Source organism: Amblyraja radiata, chromosome 20, assembly GCF_010909765.2.
Source record: "Amblyraja radiata isolate CabotCenter1 chromosome 20, sAmbRad1.1.pri, whole genome shotgun sequence".
In the NCBI taxonomy this organism is placed as follows: Eukaryota; Metazoa; Chordata; class Chondrichthyes; order Rajiformes; family Rajidae; genus Amblyraja; species Amblyraja radiata.
In genome coordinates this window covers 41,875,910-41,899,188 of record NC_045975.1, presented here as the reverse complement: position 1 = coordinate 41,899,188, position 23,279 = coordinate 41,875,910, and the positions used below count along the sequence as shown (strand labels likewise).

General features: G+C 44.3%; 1 protein-coding gene across 8 annotated transcripts in view; it reads right to left on the bottom strand.

The window, feature by feature from the left end:
* Nucleotides 1-23,279, bottom strand: part of sox6 (SRY-box transcription factor 6) — a 651,687-nt gene that overhangs the window by 233,042 nt on the left and 395,366 nt on the right. For all 8 annotated transcript variants that reach the window (XM_033038493.1, XM_033038492.1, XM_033038491.1 and 5 more), the window contains one exon: nt 8,091-8,180. In XM_033038493.1, coding sequence (XP_032894384.1) covers nt 8,091-8,180 — 90 coding nt within the window. The remainder of the gene's footprint in view (nt 1-8,090; nt 8,181-23,279) is intronic.

Here is a 23,279-nt window from a genome sequence, read left to right as displayed (position 1 = left end):
AATAAAACTAAAAGAAAAGATGTATAACACAGCAAAGAGTAGCCGGAAGCCAGAGGATTGGGAAACTTTCATAGGACAACAGAAGGAAACAAACCGGGCAATACGGGATGAAAAGATGAATTATGAAGGGAAGCTGGCCAGGAATATAAAGAAGGACAGTAAAAGCTTCTTTAGATATGTTAAGAGAAAAAGAGTAGCAAAGTCAAATGTGGGTCCCTTGAAGGCAGACACGGGTGAAATTATTATGGGCAACAAGGAAATGGCAGAAGAGTTGAACAGGTACTTCGGATCTGTCTTCACTAAGGAAGACACAAACAATCTCCCAGATGTACTGGAGGACAGAGGATCTAAGGGGGTAGAGAAACTGAAACAAATTTTCATTAGGGGAGAAATAGTATTGGGTAGGCTAATGGGACTGAAGGATGATAAATCCCCTGGGCCTGATGGACTGCATCCCAGGGTCCTCAGGGAGGTGGCTCTGGAAATAGTGGACGCATTGGTGATAATTTTCCTATGTTCAATAGATTCAGGATCAGTTCCTGTGGATTGGAGGATAGCTAATGTTATTCCACTTTTCAAGAAAGAAGCGAGAGAGAGAAAACGGGGAATTACAGACCAGTTAGCCTGACTTCGGTGGTGGGAAAGATGCTGGAGTCAATTATTAAAGAGGTAATAATGGGGCATTTGGATAGCAGTAAAAGGATTAGTCCAAGTCAACATGGATTTAAGAAAGGGAAATCATGCTTGACTAATCTTCTGGAATTTTTTTTGGATGTGTAAAATGGGTGCCAGTGGATGTAGTGTATCTAGACTTTCAGAAAGCCTTTGATAAGGTCCCGCACGGGAGACTGGTGACTAAAATTAGAGCACATGGTATTGGGAGTAGGGTGTTGACATGGATAGAAAATTGGTTGGCAGACAGGAAGCAAAGAGTAGGAGTGAACGGGTCCTTTTCAGAATGGCAGGCAGTGGCGAGTGGAGTGCCGCAAGGCTCGGTGTTGCGGCCGCAACTGTTTACCATATATATTAATGATTTGGAAGAGGGAATTAGGAGCAACACTAGCAAGTTTGCGGATGACACAAAGCTGGGTGGCAGTGTGAACTGTGAAGAGGATGTTAGGAGTTTGCAGGGTGACCTGGACAGGTTGAGTGAGTGGGCAGATGCGTGGCAGATGCAGTATAATATAGATAAATGTGAGGTTATCCACTTTGGTGGCAAAAACAAGGGGGCAGATTATTATCTCAATGGGGTTAGGTTAGGTAAGGGGGAGGTACAGCGAGACCTGGGTGTCCTAGTACACCGGTCACTGAAAGTTGGTGTGCAGGTACAGCAGGCAGTGAAGAAAGCTAATGGAATGTTGGCCTTCATAGCAAGAGGATTTCAGTATAGGAGTAAAGAGGTTCTTCTGCAGTTGTATAGGGGCTCTGGTGAGACCACATCTGGAGTATTGGTTACAGTTTTGGTCTCCTAATTTGAGGAAGGACATCCTTGTGATTAAGGCAGTGCAGTGTAGGTTCACGAGATTGATCCCTGGGATGGCGGGACTATCATATGAGGAAAGATTGAAAAGACTAGGCTTGTATTCACTGGAGTTTAGAAGGATGAGGGGGATCTTATAGAAACATATAAAATTATAAAAGGACTGGACAAGCTAGATGCAGGAAAAATGTTCTCAATGTTGGGCGAGTCCAGGACCAGAGGCCACCGTCTTAGAATAAAGGGGAAGCCATTTAAGACTGAGGTGAGAAAAAACTTTTTCACCCAGAGAGTTGTGAATTTGTGGAATTCCCTGCTACAGAGGGCAGTGGAGGCCAAGTCACTGGATGGATTTAAGAGAGAGTTAGATAGAGCTCTAGGGGCTAGTGGAGTCAAGGGATATTGGGAGAAGGCAGGCATGGGTTATTGATTGGGGACGATCAGCCATGATCACAATGAATGGCGGTGCTGGCTCGAAGAGCCGTATGGCCTCCTGCACCTATTTTATATGTTTCTATGTATCTATGTAATCTTCTTTGTACCCGGTCTGAAGAAGGGTCTCGACCCGAAACGTCACACATCCCTTCATTCCAGAGATGATGCCTGCCTTGCTGAGTTACACAGCATTTTGTGTCTATTTCCAGTTTGACAATAACGTGGTGCCCAGAATTGAACACAATGCAAGTGTGACCTCGCCAACGTCTTGTATATCTGCAACACGACCTCCCAACCTCTATACTCTGTATGAAGGCCAATGTGCCGAAAGTCTTTTTGACCACTTTATCTACCTGTGACGCCACATTCTCGGGCCATTCTTGTGTCACATTATGTTTCCAGTGAAGTGCACAGTACAATACTAATATCCTCTGATGTTTAGGAATTAATTTTCTCACACTGCAACTTGTACTCCCTAATAGTAGTCTCTCTGTGTTGCCGAGATGTGGTTATTTGTAAGACCAACAGGTTAAATCAATCATGCTTAATCTGTTAATTGCCTGACAGTGATATCATTGCCTCAGGCACCCCACAAAGTGAAATATTAAATTATAAGACATAATAATTAGAATATCAAAAAGGCAATTACAATTAGACAATTTAATGATATTCAAAAGTATATAAATAGGAAGGTTTGCACAAATTAATTATAAGCAATTTGGAAAAGATGTCTTAATCCTCATAATACAACTTCTTAGCTTCTATTAAAGTTGGGTCCGTCATATCTTTTTTGTACAGAATTAAATCCGTGTGATTTTGTTTCACCAGTAAAAGGTTACAAAGTGCTGGAGTAACTCAGCGGGTCAGAGAGCATCTCTGGAGAACATGGATACATGACGTTTCGGGCCCTTCTTCAGCGATTCCAGTGGGGGGGGGGGGGGATGGTGGAAAAGCCGGGAAAGAGGTGGGTAGGTGGGTGGGTGGGTGGGTGGGTGTGGGACAAAGTTTGGGTACAGGCGAGGGGGGGGAGGGGGTTTATGGGCAGATGGGTAGACAGCCAGAGATTAAAATAAATCAAAAGGCTGTGAGATAGACAGAAAAGAGAAGTGAAATATGAAGCCAGAGGAAGGGATGAAAGTGGCAGGGGATGGGGGTAGGTAGGGGGGCGGGGGAAGAAGTGTTCTGAAAAAGAGTCCCAACCCTTCTTCAGATCACTATTCATGCCCTCCAGAGATGTTGCCTGACCTTGCTCCAGCTTTTTGTGTCTATCTTTACCACTATCATCAGACTTCAGTGCAATGCAGTGACTTAATTGCTGAATTAGTCCGTTAAACCGGTCTCCTCTCGGAGATATAACAAAGATTTAAAAAAAGATATGCAGAAGATATCTTTTTTCTGATGGTGCTGCTTTACAAAAAAGACACAAGGTGCTGGAGGAACTCAGCGGGTCTGGCAGCATCTTTGGAGAACATGGATAGGTCCCTTGCCCAGAGTAGGAGAATCAAGAACCAGAAGACAGAGGTTAAAGGTGAGGAGAGAAAGATGTAAAAGGTACCTGAGGGATAACTGTTTTTACACAAAGGATAGTAGGTGTATGGAACGAGCTGCCGCAGGAGCTAGATGAAGCAGGTGAAGGACCTGTCGCACTTACGCGTGTTTTTTCGGAGACTGCCAGCACCCGTCATAGTCGCAGAAGATCGCCGAAAATTTTCAACAGAGTGAAAATCCAGCGGCGACCAGAAAAAGGTACGACTTACTCAGGACCATACAGGCATCACCCTCTATGGTCGCCTGTCTGGCCGTGAGGTAGTCGCCAAAGAGTTGTACCTTTTTCTGGTCGCCGCTGGATTTTCAACATGTTGAACATTTTCGGCGACCTGCTGCGACTGTGATGGCAAGTCACCGAAAAAAATTGCTTAAGTGGGACAAGCCCTTAAAGAAGCATTTAGACAGGTGCATGGACAGTACAGGTTTCGGGAGATGTGGGTCAAACGCAGCTGGTGGGACTAGTGTAGATGGGACAGGTTGGTCGGTGTGGGCAAGTTGGGCCGAAGGGCCTGTTTCTACTGTAAGATTCTGTGACGTTTCGGATCAGGACCCTTCTTCAATAGTACTCTGTCCCCACTAATTAAAGTTTAAAAAAAGTGGAAAATATCGTTTTTAAAATGTTTAAGAAATCTTAAATATGATACGTTCATGAAGACTCTGCCTACATTATTGAAGAAGTGAAAATAATGAGAAAAGAGCAATTGATGCTTGATTTAAATCAACATTAGGTGTTAGGCAAACATTTTAAAGTAATTTCTGAAGGGCACTTTATTTTAGTTGAAATATATTTAAATTACTCAAAAAACAAATCTCACTCAGCTCAAGGCTGTATGACAGTGCAATATAAAACATCGCATCTGGTCCCTTTACCAACTTGCTTCCTGTGGTTCCCCAGTGCTTTGTTCCCTGTAGGAGACATCAACCCATAAACAAAAGCAAGGTTGAAGAAAGCAGCCTTTGGAAGATCTTTGTTCAGTCCTCACATAACGAGACTCACAAATGCCTAAACTGGATGATTTTGCTGCAGTTTCACTGAAAGGTAATTTCTTTGATTTCTTGCCTGAAGTAAAATTAAGCAGAACCTGACACAAAATGCCAGAGTAACTTAGTGGGCCTGGCAACAACCCTGGAGTATACACAAGGACCTTCAGATGCTGGTTTACAAAGAAGGACACAGAGTGCTGGAGTAACTCAGCGGGTCAGGCAGCATCTTTGGGGAACATGGATAGGTGATGTTTCAGACCCTTCTTCAGACAAATCGTGATTGCAGGGGTGGGAGGAAGAAACTGTGTGGTGTTTTTTTATATAGATAAGTGGTTGGACAAAGGTCAGAGATTAAGAGATTAAAAGATTGTGAGATAAGAATAGAAGAGGTGTGAATTGTGAAGCCAGAGGAAGGAATAGAGATGGAAGGGGGTGGGGGATGGGGACGGAGGGAGGCAGGGAAGAGGGGGGAGGAGGAAGGAAATAAATGGTTGTGAATCCAGGTGTGGCACAGGGAATGTAGGAAAGATAAAAGGGGTGGGGTGTGGTTTATGGGTTACCTGAAATTGGAGAATTCAACATCCATTGGAGAATTCAACGTTGTGAGCTGCTCATGCAGAATATAAGGTTCCCAACCCGAAACATCACCTATCCAAGTTCTCCAGTGATGCTGTCTGGCCCACTGAATTACCTCAGCACTTTGTGTTGCTTTTTGTAAACCAGAATCTGCAGTTCCTTGCATAGTCATTAAACAAAACCTGCCCTGCTGCATTTTTCGTGAAGACCAGAGCAAATCCAAGATGGCAGCTTACACCCCAGTGGGTGACTTTTGATTTCTCTAGCTTCAAGTAACCCCTGCATCCTCTCTCTCTCTCTCTCTCTCTCTATCCCTCCCCCACCCAAGTTGTTGCACTAGTTTCAAAGACGTCTTGTTGAGTCTCATTGTCTGGTCTATATCTCTCATTTCCCTTTCCCCTGAGCCTGAAGAAGGGTCTCGACCCAAAACGTCACCTATTACTTTTCTCCAGAAATGCTGCCTGACCCGCTGAGTTACTCCAGCAGTTTGTGTCCACCACCCTGGCTGAAACAGTTCACCCAATTCTGGCAAAGGAGAACAAATGATCAGTTGCTGAAGAGATGACTTTACATCTTAAAATATGTACTTATAAGACCATAAGACATAGGAGAAGAATTAGGCCATTCGGCCTAATTTCTGCTACATTATTCGATCATGGCTGATCTATTTTTCCCTCTCAATTCTATTCTCCTGCCTTTACCCCATAAACCTTGACATGTGTCCAGCAGCACAAATGCCCAGGAACAAAGGGGATTACAGAGAGTGGTGGACACTGCCCACTCCATCACGGGTATTGACCTCCCCACCATCGAAGGGATCGACAGGAGTCGCTGCCTCAAAAAGGCAGCCAGCATCATCAGAGACCCACACCACCCTGGCCTCATTGTACTCCTGCCTTTGGGAAGAAGGTGCAGGAGTCTGAAAACCACAAATTCCAGGTTCAGGATCAGTTTCTTCCCAACAGGCTCATGAACACTGCACAAAACGTTACAATTTATAGAGATACAGCACAGAAACATTGCTCAACACCAGCACCCACCAGTAAAAAACACAGCTGCATATCTCCTTTCAACGTTGCCCCTCTCACTTCAAAGCTGTGCCCTCTACGCTTTGACAGTTCTATCCTAGGGGGAAAAGGTTCTGAGTGTCTACCCTATCTGGGACTTTTGTAATTTAATTTTGCTTCTATCAGGTCTCGGCACAATCTCCAGCATTCCAGAGAAAGCAATGCAAGTATGTGCAACCTCTCCCCATAGCGAATGCCCCCTAATCCAGGCACCAGTCTGTTACCAGTAGAGTCTAGATAGAGGACAAAGTGATACAATGAGGGTTTTAGAGAGTAAAGTGCAAGTGTTAAGGTCTTGGCCATTGAACTCGTGGTTGCTTATGGAGGAATGATTAGAGTGGGGGTGGCACAGTGGCGCAGCTGGTAGAGCCGCCACCTCACTGTGCCAGGGTCCCGGGTTCAATCCTGTCCTCGGCAGCAGGCTGTGTGGAGTTTGCACGTTCTCCCTGTGACCACGTGGGTTTCGTCCGGATGCTTCGGTTTCCTCCTATATGCCAAAGACGTGCTGGGTTTGTGGGTTAATCGGCCCTCTGTAAATTGCCCCTGGTGTGTAGGGAGTGGATGAGAAAGTGGGATAACATAGAACTAGTGTGAATAAGTATCGATGAGCAGCATGGAATCAGTGGGCTAAAGGTCCTACTTCCATGCAGTATCTAAACTAAACTAACAGAAAGGATAATAAAGAGAAAAGAACTGGAAGAACATCAGGTCCTTAAAGAGTTTTAGAAAGGATAATAGTATTAGAATTGGTCAACACAATGTACTGATTGAAGACGTGGATGCCAATGAAACACTGCTTAAACACTAGCCACCAAACACAAAGGTGGATGGATGGGACTTAGTGCTATGGACAATAGGCAACATAATCATGGATGCGCACAAAATGTGACAACTTGCTGCCCTTGTCCTCATGGGCCTTGGAGGTGGTGTTAGAGTAAAGGGCCTGTCGCACTGTACGAGGTAATTCAAGAGCTCTCCCGAGTTTTAAAAACCATCAAACTCGTGTTAAGCACGTAGAATGTACGTAGCGGGTACGTCGGAGCTCGGGACGTCTCTTAGCGGCTCGTAACGCTAACGGCAGGTACTCGGGAAACGCGGTAAGCTCGTGAAGACTCGTGAAGATTTTTCAACGTTGAAAAATGTCCACGAGAGCCCCGAGTACCTACGAGCGGCTATTACCGTAATTCTCCGAATTCGAATCAGGGGAAACTCGGGAGAGCTCTTGAATTAGCTCGTACGGTGGGACAGGGCTTTAACCTGGTCAATAATCCTATGTACTGTAGATGGTGCACACTGCAGACACTGTGCATCAGTAGTGGAGGGAATGATTGTCTAGGGTGATTGAGGAGCTTTACTTGCCTGGTGCTGAGCTTCACGGAGGTTCGGGCAAGTGGAAAGGTTTCCACATGTATTGATTGAGGAAAAAAAAGGAGAGGCTTCAAAGAAAATGGAATCATATAGACAAGAAGTAAGGGAGCTTTCTTTGCATTTGAGGAGTTACCAAAATAACAAGGGGCTTTTTCAGACAAAAATCTGGACCAAATTGTCGCTAATGAAGTCCAGGTCGGTCAACTGGTTAATATTTTACACAGTGGTGGAGTTACTCAGCAGGCCTGGCAGCATCTGTGGAGGAACTGGATAGGCGACCTTTCATCAGTTTGAAGAAGGTTCCTGACCCGGAACATCACCTGTCCATTCACTCCGCAGATGCTGCCCGGCCTGCTGAGTTCCTCCAGTACTTTGTGTCTTGCCCAAGGTTCCAGCATCTGCATTTCCTTGTGCCTCTGATGAATATTTTAAGCTGATTACCATTATGGTTGTTCAAGCAATGCCCTTTAGACCTAACAATGTTAAGATTTGACATGTGGCAGTGGGAAACAGCTAGGGCGAAAGAGATTAATTGCTACATCTTGACTAATTGTTATTTTCCGTTGTGTTTGGATGTTTTCCACAATAAATAGACTCCTCCAAAGAACCAAGCAACATTTCAGAATGGTGACTACCTTTGATCTCGCCAAGAATCTCCCCTGTATTGAGTCCGGCCATCTTCTCTTTCCAGTCCTTCGAGAGAAACTTCTCGACACAAGATGATTCTGGAGAGGAAAAGAAAAACAATTGCAAGTGATGAAGAGAGCTTACCAGGGAAAATATTCGCTGATCCTGTTAAGGAATATTCATTACATTTGACCGACATCTGAAAGAATGAGCTGCCACATGCTGTGCTAACAAAATTAACATTTATCCCAAACAGTAACTCCCTAAATTCCATTAATAATTGCCAAGACTTTCGTTCTATTTGTCCACGTGTGAACCATGGGTTCATGGGCCCTCCACACAAAGCAGTCTTTAGACTAAATACAATTACGTGATAGTTGTTGTGGGAATGAGACCAGTGTCTGACGCTGATCAGAAGCAGAGTATTTGGGCCACGAGTTTCAACTGATCGGGAAGAATTTGATTCTAAAATTGGGACCCACATAAATCATTATCAATTTCTCCAGCATTTAATGGTGGCGCAGCGGTAGAGTTGCTGCCTTACAGCGCCAGAGACCCGGGTTCGAACCTGACTACGGGTGCTGTCTGTATGGAGTTTGCACATTCTCCCTGTGACCACGTGAGTTTTCACCGGGTACTCCGGTTTCCTCCCACATTCCAAAGACGTACACGTTTGTAGGTTAATTGGCTTTGGTAAGCTGTTATAAAATTGTCCCAAGTGTGTGTAGGTTAGTGTACGGGGTGATTGCTGGTGGGCCGAAGGGCCTGTTTCCATGCTGTATCTCTAAAGTCTAGAATCACTAACAATACTCACTTCAACCAACAGACAAAACATCACCTCTTCTTACAACAGGATTTGAAAGTTAACACATGGATTGGTTCTCATTTGCACATATATATATCACAATACTAAGTATATAAAATTATGAGAGGCAAAGATAAGGTAGACACTCAGAATATTTTTGCCGGGAAGGAAATATTGAAGACTAGAGGGTGCAGCTTTAGGGTGAGAGGGCAAAGTTGAAAGAGATGTGCAGGACATCTCCACACACAGAGGGTGGTGGGTGCCTGGAACTTGCTGCCTGGGGTGGTGGTGGAGGCAGATACAATGGTGACCTTTGAAAGGTTTTGAGATAGGCACACGGATATGGAGTGATGAGACTAGCTTAACTTGGCATCATGTTCGGTACAGACATTGCGGGCTGAAGGGCCTGTTCCTGTGCTGTACCGTCCCATATTCTATGCTCTACATTGGTTACAAAGCATTATCCTCCAAGTCGTTGGATAGAGCAATATTATTATGCAAACTAAATGCCACAAAGACTTCACTTTCTATTTAAGATTGCTTGCTATTTTCTATGTCAAGCCAATTTTCACCTTAATTTGTCAGTAATTCTGTGAGCCTTTCTTGTTTTTGGAAGCTTTTCATTTGGAATTTCATCAAAATTCCTTCTGGAAACCAGTAGGTAAAACAGCACCTACTCATTTAGTTACCTGCTCAAAGAATGCTCCTGAATTTGTGAGGCATGAACTATTGCCTCTAAACCTATGATGACTATTCCTTATGGCTCCTTTATTCTTTAAGTGAACATTGATAGCATCTCATAAAATGCTCTCAACCATTTTTCCCATTATGAATGGCAAGTGAACTTGCCTGTTATTCCTTAATTCATTTCTTGTTTTTTTTCTTTGTACAGGTACTGGCGAATAACATCAACCATTCCCTGATCTTATGCTATAATTCCTTCAAAAATGTTAAACAGAGGCTTCTATATCTCCTTCCTGTTTCCAGCTCATGTCCAGTTGCCTTAAAACATCAATAAAATCCTCCAGTTCCTTCAGTATGGATGGTTTATTACTATCTAGATATAGACCCAGCATGGAAACAGGCCCTTCGGCCCACCTTGTCCATGCTGGCCAAGTTGGAATACTGTGATAATCCCATTTGCCCACATTTTGCCCTCTTAAACCTTCCTATCCATATAGTTGTCCAAATTATTTTTAACAGTCGCAAGTGTACCCGCTTCTATAACTTCCTCTTGCAAATCATTGAAGATATGGACTACCCTCTGAGTGAAAAAGTTGCCTGTGAGGTCCCTCTTAAATCTCTCCCCTCTCACCTTAAGCCTGTGCTCCATAGCTTTAAAATTCCCTACCCCGGGAAACAGACTGTGAGCATTCACTTTATTCATGCCATCTCATGTTCTGTACGCCTCAATAAGGTCACCCCTTAGCATCCCATGCCTCAAAGTCCCAGTCTATCTAACCTCTCCCTGTAACTCGTCCGCAAGCATGCGTAATATCATGGTCTATCTCTTTTGCACCCTTTTCAATTTAAGTACATCCTTAGATAGACACAAAAAGCTGCAATAACTCAGTCGGAAGGTGGGTCTCGACCCAAAATGTCACCCATTCCTTCTCTCCAGGGATGCTGCCTGGCCCGCTGAGTTACTCCAGCTTTGTGTACATCTTCAGGTCAAACCAGCATCTGCAGTTCCTTCTTACACATAAGGACATTCTTACATGATTACAGAGAGTGGTAGACACTGCCCAGTCCATGGCGAGTACTGACCTCCCCACCATCGAAGGGATCTACAGGAGGCGCTGCCTCGATAAGGCAGCCAGCAACATCAAAGACCCACACCACCCTGACCACACTCTCATTTCACTCCTGCCATTGAGAAGAAGATAGAGGAGTCAGAAAACTGTGACCACCAGGTTTAAGAACTTCATCCCAACAACCATCAGCCCCTTGAACACTGAATAACACTAACCTCATCCAGGAACTTCTATGGACCATCTTTGGTTGGACTAAGGACATTAGGTTTTTGACACGAGTATTGTGGCCATTAATGCGTAGATTTTTTTGTTTATTATATACTGGTGCGTGTCATATTTCTAGGGTTGTTAAGCTGCTACAAATAAGAATTTCATTTTCAATTTGAAGAAGGGGCCCGACCTGAAACCTTCTCCAGAGATGCTGCCTGACCCACTGAATTACTTCAGCACTTTGTGACTATCTCAAGAGTTCCACTGTTCCGTTGTCGGTACATATGACAAGGAGCCAACATATGAGTGTTGGCTCCTTGCAGTAGTTGGGTGACCAGAGAATGATGAGTCAAGATAACTGACGTTGATCAAAATCCTCATTTGTGTCTAAGAGAATGATGGATTACTGAAACTAATGTGACATTTCCTGATCATTAATAATACTTCAACCCCATTCAACATTTAAAGTTGCTGTGAGCAAAGTTTCACTCCATTCACATGACGCAACGACCAAAATGTGTCTCAATTTCTTGCAATAGCTGTTATTCCAACTGTGTGTCATCCATGCAGTTGAATGACCCTGATGGTACCTTCCACACTTGTGGTAATGGCTGTTTGCCCAGCCTTCTCCCTTCTCCTGCAGTGTCTGGTTCTGGGATAAATGTCCACTGATATCAGCCCACTATCTTCATCTCAATTAAGTAGCAAATCTTTGAAGGAGATGACATACATTTAATGTGAAGGGGGAAAGATTTAATAGGAATTTGAGGTGTAACTTTTTCACACAGATGGTGGTGGGCGAATGGAACTAACTACCGAGGGAGGTAGTTGAGGCAGGGAGTACTACAACATTTAAGAACCAGTTAGACAGGTACAATGAGTCGACAGGTTTAGAGGGATATTGACAAAACGCAGGCAGGTGGGACTAGTGTAGATGGGACATGTTGGTCGGTGTGGGCAAGTTGGGCCGAAGGGCATGTTTTCACGCTGTATCACTTGATGACTATGAGAATGGTAAGTGTCAGTAGACTATTTGATTGTGGAAGTCATCATCATAGAGCCTACGGAGATACAAGGAACTGCAGATGTTGGAATCAAAGTCGCCAATTGCCCCATCCCACGCTACTCTCTCTCCCACCCTTGGTGTGCACCCATTTGTCCCACTATCCTGCCCCTCGCTCCCCCTCCCTCAGTTCCCTTCCACCTATATCGGCAGCACAGTGGCACAGCGGTGGAGTTGCTGCCTTACAAAACTAGAGACCCAGGTTCAATCCTGACTACAGGTGCTGTCGGTACAGAGTTTGTATGTTCTTCCTGTGACCGCATGGGCATTCTCCCGGTGCTCCGGTTTCCTTCCACATTCCAAAGACATGCGGGTTGAAGGATTAATTTGGCTTCTGCAAATTGTAAATTGTCCCTAGTGTTTAGGGCAGTGTTAATGTACAGGGTGATCACTGGTTGGTGTGGACTCGGTGGGCCAAAGGACCAGTTTCTGTGCAATATCTCTAAATTAAACTAATATGTCCCCCCCCCCCCCCTCTCTGGCTTTCACCCCTCTTCCCTCCTAATCTGACAACCTCTTGTCTTCTTTTCACCTCCAGCCTTTGTCACTTACTCCACTCATCCGCCAATTATCTCCCACCCTCTCACGTATCCACCTATCACTTGCCAGGTTCTGTCGTGTCCCCACCACTCCTTTCTAGGCTTCTCATACCCCCCTCCCCACTCCACTCCATCAGTCTGAAGAAGGGAAGTGACCTGAAACGTCACCCATCCATGTTCTCCACGGATGCTGCCTGACCCACTGTGTTACTCCAGCACTCGGTGTTTGACCACAGAGTCTGAGCCTGATACTGAGCATCATATTCCATCCCAGCAGCCACTTACAATCCAGCAAGGGGGCATAGCTTTAAGGTGAGAGGGACAAAGTGCAAATGTGATGCGCGGGCCAACTTTTTTTTCAACAGAGGGTGGTGAGTGCATGGAACATGCTGCTGAGGGTCGTGGCGGCAGATACAATAGTGGTGTTGAAGAGGCTTTTGGATAGGCACATGGATATGCAGGGAATGGAGGGAACTGGATCACGTGCAGCTACTGTAGATAAGAGATAGACACCAAAAGCTGGAGTAACTCAGCGAGATTGGCCTGGCATCATGTTCGGCATAAAAACTGTGGGCTGAAGGGCCTGTTGTTGTGATGCACTGTTCTATGTTCCATGTCTAAGACTTCTAGATTTTCTACGTTTGAGCTTTGGATTATTTCTGACCTCTTTACGAATCATTGAGTTGCAATAACCCTGTGACGATTATTTTCCTTCCAGAACAATGTTTCTTTTTTCTTTAATAGATAAAAATTAATTCTTCTCAGATTTTTTACCTCCTTGCCATTTCATCCACCCAATTTCTCTTTCTCACTCTGAAGAAGGGATTGGACTTGAAACGTCTGTCCATTCCCTCCACAGATGCTGTTTGACCCATTGAGTTCCTCCACCATTTTGTGTTTTGCTCAGGATTCCAGCATCTGCAGGTTCTTGTGCCTCTATCTGTAACATGCTTACAGTGTCTTCTTTTATAAGCCAGCATCTGCAGTTTCTTGTTTCTGCACACACAAAATGAGTCTGACACAACAGACAGCAAATTGAGAGAGGTGACAAAGTGCTGGAGTAACTCAGCGGGTCAGGCAGCTTCTCTGGTGAACATGGATGGGTGAAGTTTTGGGTTGAGATCCTTCTTCAGACTGGGTGGTAACCTGAGGCATCGTCTATCCATGTTCTGCAGAGATGTTGCCAAACCTGCTGAGTCATTCCAGCACTCTGTGTCCTTTTGTGTATTAAACAGAATCAACATTAAGAAAGGTATTGGCTTAAAGACACTGGTCTGGCAAAGTGGGGCAAAGCAATGGCATTGGTTTTCCTGAATGTGTAGGAAGGAACTACAGATGCAGGTCTACACTGAAGATAGACACAAAATGCTAGAGTAACGCAACAGGTCAGGCAGCATCTCTGGAGACAAGGAATAGGTGACTTTTTGGGTCGGAACCCTCTTTCAGACTGAAAGATAGAGGTGGGGAGGGGAGGGGGGGCAAAACTGGAGGCAAAAGAAGGCCAGCACAAAGCAGGGCCGGCAACAGAAAGGGTGGAGCCCATAATGGCCCATTGTTGGCTGGGGAAGGTGTTAACGAGTGGGATACAAGGATGCGAACAGTGGAACTGGTAGGATGACCAGGATGGGGGAGAGGGGGGGTTGACAGGAGGGTGACGGAATATAGGAGGTACATGAAATTAGAGAAATAATACCGCTGAGTTGTAAGCTGCACAAGTTGTACTGGAGGAAGTTATGACTTGTCCAGTTGTGGACATCGGACAATAACCAGAAAAGAGGAGACTGGGGCGGAAGGGGATTGATAAGAGATGGAGAGGTGTATCTAAATTCACCGTGCCTGCAAATGATATTGGCACAGAGGAAGGGTCATAGCTTGTCACTACGGTTTAGCACCACATTTGGCACCGTATTTACTTACTTTGCCATTTAACTGTGACATTTGCTTGCAGAATAATCTTGTTAAATCTCCTTGCTTTATCTTTTGTCTGTGTATAATCAGTCTCATTTCCCTATCACTTAAGAATTGGATTTGTCACGCAGTTTTAAGTCATGAGACCAAAGAAAATGTGGTACACAACAGAGAAATAATTTTTTTTAAATCAGCGATTATATTTTCCTCATAAAAAAATAAATAATTGGTTGTTCAATTTTGGGAAAATATGCATTCATTCGGGGAAGAAGAGCGATATTGTTCGGAACATTTGTCGCCTTATTGATGCAGCTTGCAGCTTATTCAAAGAAGAAGTTATCCGCGTCTGACAGCTTTAGAAAGGTAGATCAGAAGATTGTCAATGCTGATAGCAGCACTACAAAGTAGATGTAAAAGCGAGCGCTAGGTAAAAGATGACATGAAGCACACACTATCAGCACCCGGCAATGAAAACAATTAATGTGTAGGAAGGAACTGCAGATGCTGGCTAAAGCCGAAGATGGACATAAAATGCTGGAGTAACTCAGCGGGACAGACAGCATCTCTGGAGAGATGGAATGGGTGACCTTTCAGGTCGAGACCCTTCTTCAGACAGTTAACATGCCTCCCCCACTGCCAAGAAACGACTGGCCTGGGCAATGCTGCTCTTGCAGGCACAGTGATAAAGAGCACGTTGCTGGCTACCAGACCCTCAGCTCTGAAGTCTCAGCCCAAGCCGGGGGGACAGCTTGTTCTTGTCAAGTTGAACTTTTCCCAGCCACAGTCTCTTTTTGACAGCACATATCAGCGGTGGCACTCAGATATTGCAAACTAGAGATAGAAGATCAAAGGATGCTTAGCATAGCTAGTGCGCACCCCCCATTAAAAAAAATACATGCAATATTGCATAAATAAAGTGACTCTGCAACCTTTATCTCAGTGGGGGGGGGGGACTGGTAGGTAGCCTGGGTGTATAAATCTGGAATCAAGGAACAATTGCTGCTCAGTGTCTCTCTCTGCCCGACTTCAACATGAAAGATCACAGTGTTCAAAGCATCGCCCTGACCAATGTGCGGCCGCAAGAATGAGACCATTTCACAAATTAGAGACCCTAATGACAGCGGGTTGGATTTGCCTTTTGCATCAGTTAGTTTGCGCATTTACAAAAACAGCCATGCGACCAAACACAGTTTTTGCCTTTAAATAATATCAAATGCTTTTAGTAATCTAACGTCTCCCGTACACAAAATGGGGTAATGAATGAAACGCGGAGGATTTCCGATACAACTATTTATATCTCCTTCATTAATTGGGAAGCTAATAGCCCTGATTAAAATGGGTCGATCTGGCATCATTCTCATGCAATCTATCAACAAGTACCATTGTGGCTCATGAAACATTTCCCCGAGAATTAAATCCTTGCATAACAGACCTTTTTTTGTTTCTTGTTAGATGGATGTCTGCCCTTCTAAAGCAGTGCAATGAAGGCAGCAAATGCTATGGGTCCATACCAAGGCATCACTCAAATGAGGCTACGCTCTCCCACCTCACCCTCGACCTCCAGCGCCTGAGCTAAAGTGAGAGGTAGGTTAGGCTGGGACTTTATTCCTTGAACGCAAGAGGCTGAGGGGCGATCTCATTGAGCTGTATAAAATCATGAGGGGATCGATTAGGTGAATGCACAGTCTTCTACCCATGGTAGGGAAATCAAAAACAAAATAGGTGTAAGGTTAGATGGACAAAGTTCAATACAAGCCTGAGGGGCAATGTTTTCACACAGAGGGTAGCTGGTATATGGAACGAGCTGCCAGAGGAGGTAGATGAGGCAGGTACTATGACAGCATTTAAAAGACTTTGGGACAGGTGCATGGATGGGTAACCTTTCCTATCCATGTACCTGTCCAAATGTATTTTACATGTTGTTATAGTACCTGTGTTCAAGAAGGAACTGCAGATGCTGGAGAATCAAAGGTAGACAAAATTGCTGGAGAAACTCAGCAGGTGCGGCAGCATCTATGGAGCGAAGGAAATAGGCAACGTTTCGGGCCGAAACGTTGCCTATTTCCTTGGCTCCATAGATGCCGCCGCACCCGCTGAGTTTCTCCAGCAATTTTGTCTACCTTTGTTATAGTACCTGCCTCAACTACCTGCTGCACATTTTGTCTGCTCCATTGAGAATTCTCCTCAAGGTACTCCTACCTTGAAGAAGTTCTCCCCCTCTCTCCGACGAGGGTTCTGCAACATCCTACTGTTTTGCATATCTTTCATCCATTTGTTCCATACCTCTCCAGATCACTGTGTATATCTCGAATTTCCCTTTCTTCTGACTCCCACTGACGAAGGGTCTCGGCCCGAAACGTCACCTATTCCTTCTCTCCAGAGATGCTGCCTGACCCGCTGAGTTACTCCAGCTTTCTGTGTCTATCTTCGGTTTAAATCAACATCTGCAGTTCCTTCCTACACACTAAGTAACGGACTCTGTGCATCTACCATGTCTAGGTATGTGTGATCATAAAGTATCATTGAACCATGTAAGAACAACAAGCAAAAACATACATACAAAGGTTGAAAATACACCCTTTCAAAACATTTATAAGTGTGGCCGAATATCAGCAATGGCCATTCTCTGTCTGTGCAGCATCAGCCTCACTTTGTGATCTCTTGTGCAACAGTTTACAGCTCTTCACAAAGCAAAGAGCTCTAACAAAACAATATTGCAGGCAGCCGTGGCAGCACTGTGATCCCCGTGCACTGTGAGGAGCAGAAGTCTTTAGCTTCGATGTGATCACCGTGACATGTCGAATGGAAAGAGGGCAACCGCACAGAAGGTGAGGGTGAAAGCCTGGCAGCGCTTTCATCTTCACCACAGCAACTGGAGACAGGACGAGGAGATGAGTCAAGGGTGACATTTACTCTTCAGTGTCTGCTCGGAAGACGGAAAAAAAGTTGCATTTCATCCCCGGACATGTACTGCTTCTATCGACGAACGGGCGCCACTACGCACAATTAGTGTCACCTGGCCGGGAAGCGAGATCAGTATGTTTAACTTTGTCGTGATGGCAACACACGCTCTACTCTCATGCACTGTCACAACAAACAGGGGTGGCACAATGGCGCAAGGTGGAGTGGTTCCCTATTAAGAAACAGTCAGACAGGTACATGGATTGGACTGGTTTGAAGGGATATGGACCAAACGTGGGCAGTTGGGACTAGTGTAGCTGGGACATTGTTGGCCAGTGTGGGCAAGTTGGGCTGAAGGGCCTGTTTCCACACTGCATCACTATATGACTCTGCAGCGCCAGAGACCCGTGTTCGATCCTGACTACGGGTGCTGTCTGTACTGAGGTTGTACATTCTCCCTGTGACCGCATGGGTTTTCTCCAGGTTCTCCGGTTTCCTCCCACACTCCAACGACGTACAGGTTTGTAGATTAATTGGCTTCTCTAAAATTATGAATTGTTCCCAATGTGTACGATAGTGTTAGTGTGTAGGGATCGCTGGTCTGCATGGACTCAATGGGCCAAACGGCCTGTTTCCATGCTGTATCTCTAAAGTCTAAAGTTTAAACAGCATCGCTACGATATCTCAGCGACAGTCACTGTTCCGTATACTTATCAATTGTTTGTTTGATTGATTGATTGATTGACTGAAAGATACTGCGTGGAAATAGGCCTTTCACAGGAATGAATGCCTTAAATGAATGTTAAGTTTAGATATACAGCATGGAAACAGGCCCTTCAGCCCACCAAGTCCACGCCGACCAGCGATCACCCATTCACACTAGTTCCACATTATCCCACTTTCTCATCCACTCCCTACACACTAGGGGCAATTTACGGAGGCCTATTCACTTACAAATGGTAAATGGCTTGATTGTAATCATGTATTGTCTTTCCGCTGACTGGATTGCAGGCAGCAAAAGCTTTTCACTGACCCTCGGTATATGTGACCATAAACAAACCTGCACGCCTTTGGGATGTACGAGGAAGCCAGAGCACGGGAGAAAATCCAAGCCAGGGGTGGGGAGCCTTTTCATGATGGAATGCCCTATTAAGTTAGTTGTAATCTAATAAGGCCGCATCCAAGAAACTTCAATTAGATATACTTCAAAATGTACATTATTTTGTAAAAATCTAACTACTATGTGCTAACATCTAGAAAATGAAAATATTTTGTTAATTCTAAAGTTAATTAACCTTTTAATTACTTTGTTGTGACTGCTTTTTGTGGGAAAGCATTTGAATATTTGGTTGCAACATGGAGGTACGCAGTTTCAGCTGATCTTCTAGATGGGTATCTGCCATTTGTGATCTGAAGGGCGTCTTGATTTGGGTTAGGTAGGAGAATGTAGATTCGCAGCAATAAGTGGTTGAAAAGCAAGAAAGCATTTTTCGTGCAAATTGCCGAAGACGTGGGTATTCTATTGCATTTTTCCATATTTCAATCGGATCTTTCTTCGCGTCAAGTAAGGACTTTAAAATGTCATCTTCTGAGAGCTCAATCAATTCCATCTGTAGTTCTTTAGGAGCCTTGGAGACATCAGATGGGTGAGGTTGAAATGCTAATTTGAGTGTGATGTCATAATTCTCAGAGTCAGTGAACCTTTCATTGTATTCTTTAATTAATAAGTCTATAACAGCTGCATATTCTTCAAATGATTCGCATGAATCCTCCTGCTCATCAATGACCTTCGCTAACTGGGGAAAATGTTCATCCGAAATTTCATCTTGAAGAAGAGTTTTGAAAAAAGATAGCTTTTTTCGAAATCCTTGAATTTTTTGCCACATATCATATATGGACTTGTAAAGAAACATTCAAGTCATTTTGCTTTGACGATATCATACAGGAATGCAGTATTTCTATAGAAATCTTCTTTCAATAATTCACATTGCTGATTCTGTTCTTCATGAAATTTAACAATCTGTTCTCGCAAAGATAAACATTTTGCAAACACCTGTCCCTGCGATAGCCAACGCACTTTACAATGACACGGCAAATCCACACTGAATGCCTCATCGTCCAACTTTAGCATATTACGAAACTGACGATGCCGTGTTGCATTTGCACAAATATAGTTAACAATACTTATAACTTGTTGCAAAGTGTTACTTAAAATAATAGATTTAGCACAGAGATTTTGCTGATGTAAGATACAATGAAAAGAAATGAGAGGATCTGGATCTGATACCTTTTTTATCTGTGCAATAAACCCTTCACGTTTTCCTGTCATGGAAGGTGCACCGTCTGTACATACACTCACTAAATGAAACAAATCCAGTCCAACTTCACGACATTTATCTTGAAAGTTGGTGAAGAAATCTATTCCTCGTGTTCTACCCGTAAGAGTGCCCAAAGTGAGTAACTCTTAGTAGCAAAGAAAATCTTTGGTTATGGCTTGAATGAAGTATAAAACCTGTGCTGAGTCAGTAGTATCAGGTGATTCAATCAGCGATTGAATAATATATATTTTCCTTTTGGAGTATTGCATGAAGTTGTTCTGTTACGTTGAGGGCTAATTCATCCTAATCATGCATTTGCAAACCTGCTCACCTCTTCTGCAAAACCCTCATACATATTAACAAAAGGAAGGACATCTGGACCTCACCTTATCCTCAACATCCATCTAGGGTCCTGACTCCTTGGAGCTGTGACTCACAGCTTGCAACTTTCACAGAGAGAGCAAAAGCAGGCTTTGCAAATACAGAGATTCTCCATTTTGTGACATATTTTATTTGGCCAATTACAAAATTTGGATTCATTCAAAAGGCCGCAAATTTGGATTCATTCAAAAGGCCGCACTTAATGGCCTAGGAGGCCTTAAGGCTAACCCAAGCAGTCACAGGGAAAATGTACAAACTCCACATGCAGACAGCACCTGAGGTGAGGTCAGGATCGAACTCATGTCTCTGACACTGTGAGACAGCGGCTAAACCAGCTATGCCACTATGCTGTGGTTACTTACAACATGGTGGAACTGCAACCAGTAGAGTGAGCAAGTGAATGTGGAGAGGCTGCCTCAGCTGGTGTGCAGAGGGTAGGGAAATGGTCAGTAACTCACCAGTTATCATCCACTATGCCAAACACATGGTGTTGGAGGAACACAGCAGCTCAGCTGTTTGTTTCCTTTCCTTTGTTTCCCGACCTGAAACGTTACCTGTCACTTCTCTTCACAGATGCTGCCTGTATCACTGAGTTTAAAAATGAACTGTTTATTGAAATAAGTAAATGGCTTAATAGCGGTTGCCTGTCTATGACTTATATTCAGGTATAAGTGTACAGTACAGCCCACACATAGAGTCATTGACCCAATGCTGTACGTGATTGAATGGTCCTAATGGGGACTGCCGGAGAAAGCATTTTATAAGGATGCATCACAGTGTGGTTTGGACACAGCTCCATCCAAGACCCCAAGGAATTGCAGAGAATTGTGGACGCAGCCCAGACCATCACACAGGCCAAGCACTGGCTCCATTTACACTTCACGCTGCCTCGGCAAGGCCAGCAGCAGAATCAAGGATGAGTTACACCCTGGCCACTCCCTCTTCTCCCCTCTCCCATCAGGCAAAAGATATAGATGTGTGAAAACGCACACCACCAGATTCAGGGACAGTTTCTTCCCAGCTGTTATCAGGCAACTGAATCATCCTACCAATAACTAGAGAGCGGTCCTGAGCTACTATCTACCTCATTGGAGACATAGAAACATAGAAACATAGAAAATAGGTGCAGGAGGAGACCATTCGGCCCTTCGAGCCAGCACCGCCATTCATTGTGATCATGGCTGATCGTCCCAAATCAATAACCCGTGCCTGCCTTCTCCCCATATCCCTTGATTCCACTAGCCCCTAGAGCTCTATCTAACTCTCTCTTAAATCAATCCAGTGATTTGGCCTCCACTGCCCCCCAACTAACTTTGATCGGATTTTACTGGACTATATCTTACACTAATTGTTTTTCACAATATTCTCTTTATCCTGTATCTGTACACTGTGGAAGGCTCTATTGTAATCATGTATTGTCTTTCCGTTGACTGGTTAGCACGCAACAAAAGCTTTTCACTGTACCTCGGTACACGTGGCAATAAACTCAACACAAACTTAACACAATATACCTCCTGTCCATTCCCTCCACAGACGCTGCCTGGCCCGCTGAGTTCCTCCAGCACATTGTGTTTTGCACATGATTCCCGCATCTGCAGTCCCTTGTGCCTGAGGTTATTATACGCCAGTCTTTACCTTGTACAAAGGACTCAGCAACAACACAGAGCACTATGCATGAGCACCAATTTGCAACGTGATCTGTAAACGTCCTCTGGCCCAGGTACAACAATCACAGATGGGACTCTCTGGTCCTCCTTGGAACGGTGGCCATCAATTTATTCCTGGCTCGACAACCTGATCTCTCATTAGCCGGTTAAAGAGAAGACAAGATTGAAAGCTACAGAACCTAGACAGTAACACAGTGGTCAGATGTCTGTTCCGGCATCCATTCCCAATCATTCAGAATTACAGCCGACTAATCTTCAGGAAGTGTTTCAAAATGTGGTCAGACCTTAATAGGCAGCCGTGGATCAAATGATGTTTCAAGTTTGTCATTCTTGTTTAAGGTCAGTAATGTTTTCCAGTTGGCCTTTCTGCAAATCTCTCCCATTTATCCTCACTTGGCTCCGTTAGATATTATGCAGGGGTGGATTTGCAATCAGATAGTTTAGTTTAGAGATACAGCACAGAAACAGGCCCTTCGGCCCACCAAGTCCACGCCGACCAATGACCACCCATTCACCAGTTCAATATTATCCCGCCTTTGCACCCTACACACTAGGGGGGAACTTATAGAAGCCTATTAACCTACAAACCCGCACGTCTTTAAGATGTGGGAGGAAACCGGAGCACCTGGAGAAAACCCACGCGGTCACAGGGAGAACGTACAAACTCTGTAAAGACAGCATCTAAGGTCAGGATCTGGTGCTGCAAGTCAGCAACACGGAGTGGGTGAGCCACTGTGCTGCACTCATAGTCACAGCATAGAAACAGGCCCTTCAGCCCACTTCTTCCATGCTGACCAAGTTATCCCATCTAAGCTAGTACCATTTGCCTACATTTGGCCGATATCCCACGAAACCTTTCCTATCATGTATCTGTCCATACATCCTTTAAATGGTTTTTGTATTTCTTTCCGAACTACTTCCTCTGGCAGTATTCAAGAGCCTGATCGTTGCTGGAATGTTAAGATGTTAAGTTGGATAATAAGTTAAGATGTAAGAAATAAATGCCTAAAGTCGCCAGCACTGTAATGCAACACCAACCTATGATTTAATACCATGTAATAATGTAATTATAATGTCGAAACAAGGACTGCTAATGTTAATCCTGGCCAAATTGGAGAGGCTGGGCCACTAAAATAGAGCAAAGGCTTCTGGGCTGCTAAGGCCATTTGGTCAATTTAAAAGTGCTTTCTGTAGAAATAGGACATGCTGCAGAATGGTGCCAGTTTGTCTATAGCCTAGATCAGAGCTGCAGGAAGAGAATGGGAACATCTGCAGACCCAGACAATTAGGTACAAAATGCATAGAATGGATTAGATGAATGCAAACCAGACATAAACATTGTAAATATTGTTGCAAAGCTTTACTTTGCTGGATGTTGATTGGATTAAGTATTGAGCCTTGTCTGGTATTCTTGCACTGCACATGTTGCGATGTCCATTTACTCTGAGAAACACTGTTTGAATACAATGTATTAGCCACTGTATTATTGGGTTATGGAAATGTCTGTCATGTATGGGATTAATCGATATCTGTTATAGGATTGTAAAGAGACCACCCCCATGTGGTTCGGCCCGTCGAGGTTCGGGGACCTATAAAAGTCCGCTACCACGAGGTCCTGTGTCGATCTTCTGGGAGAGCGCTTGGGACTGCG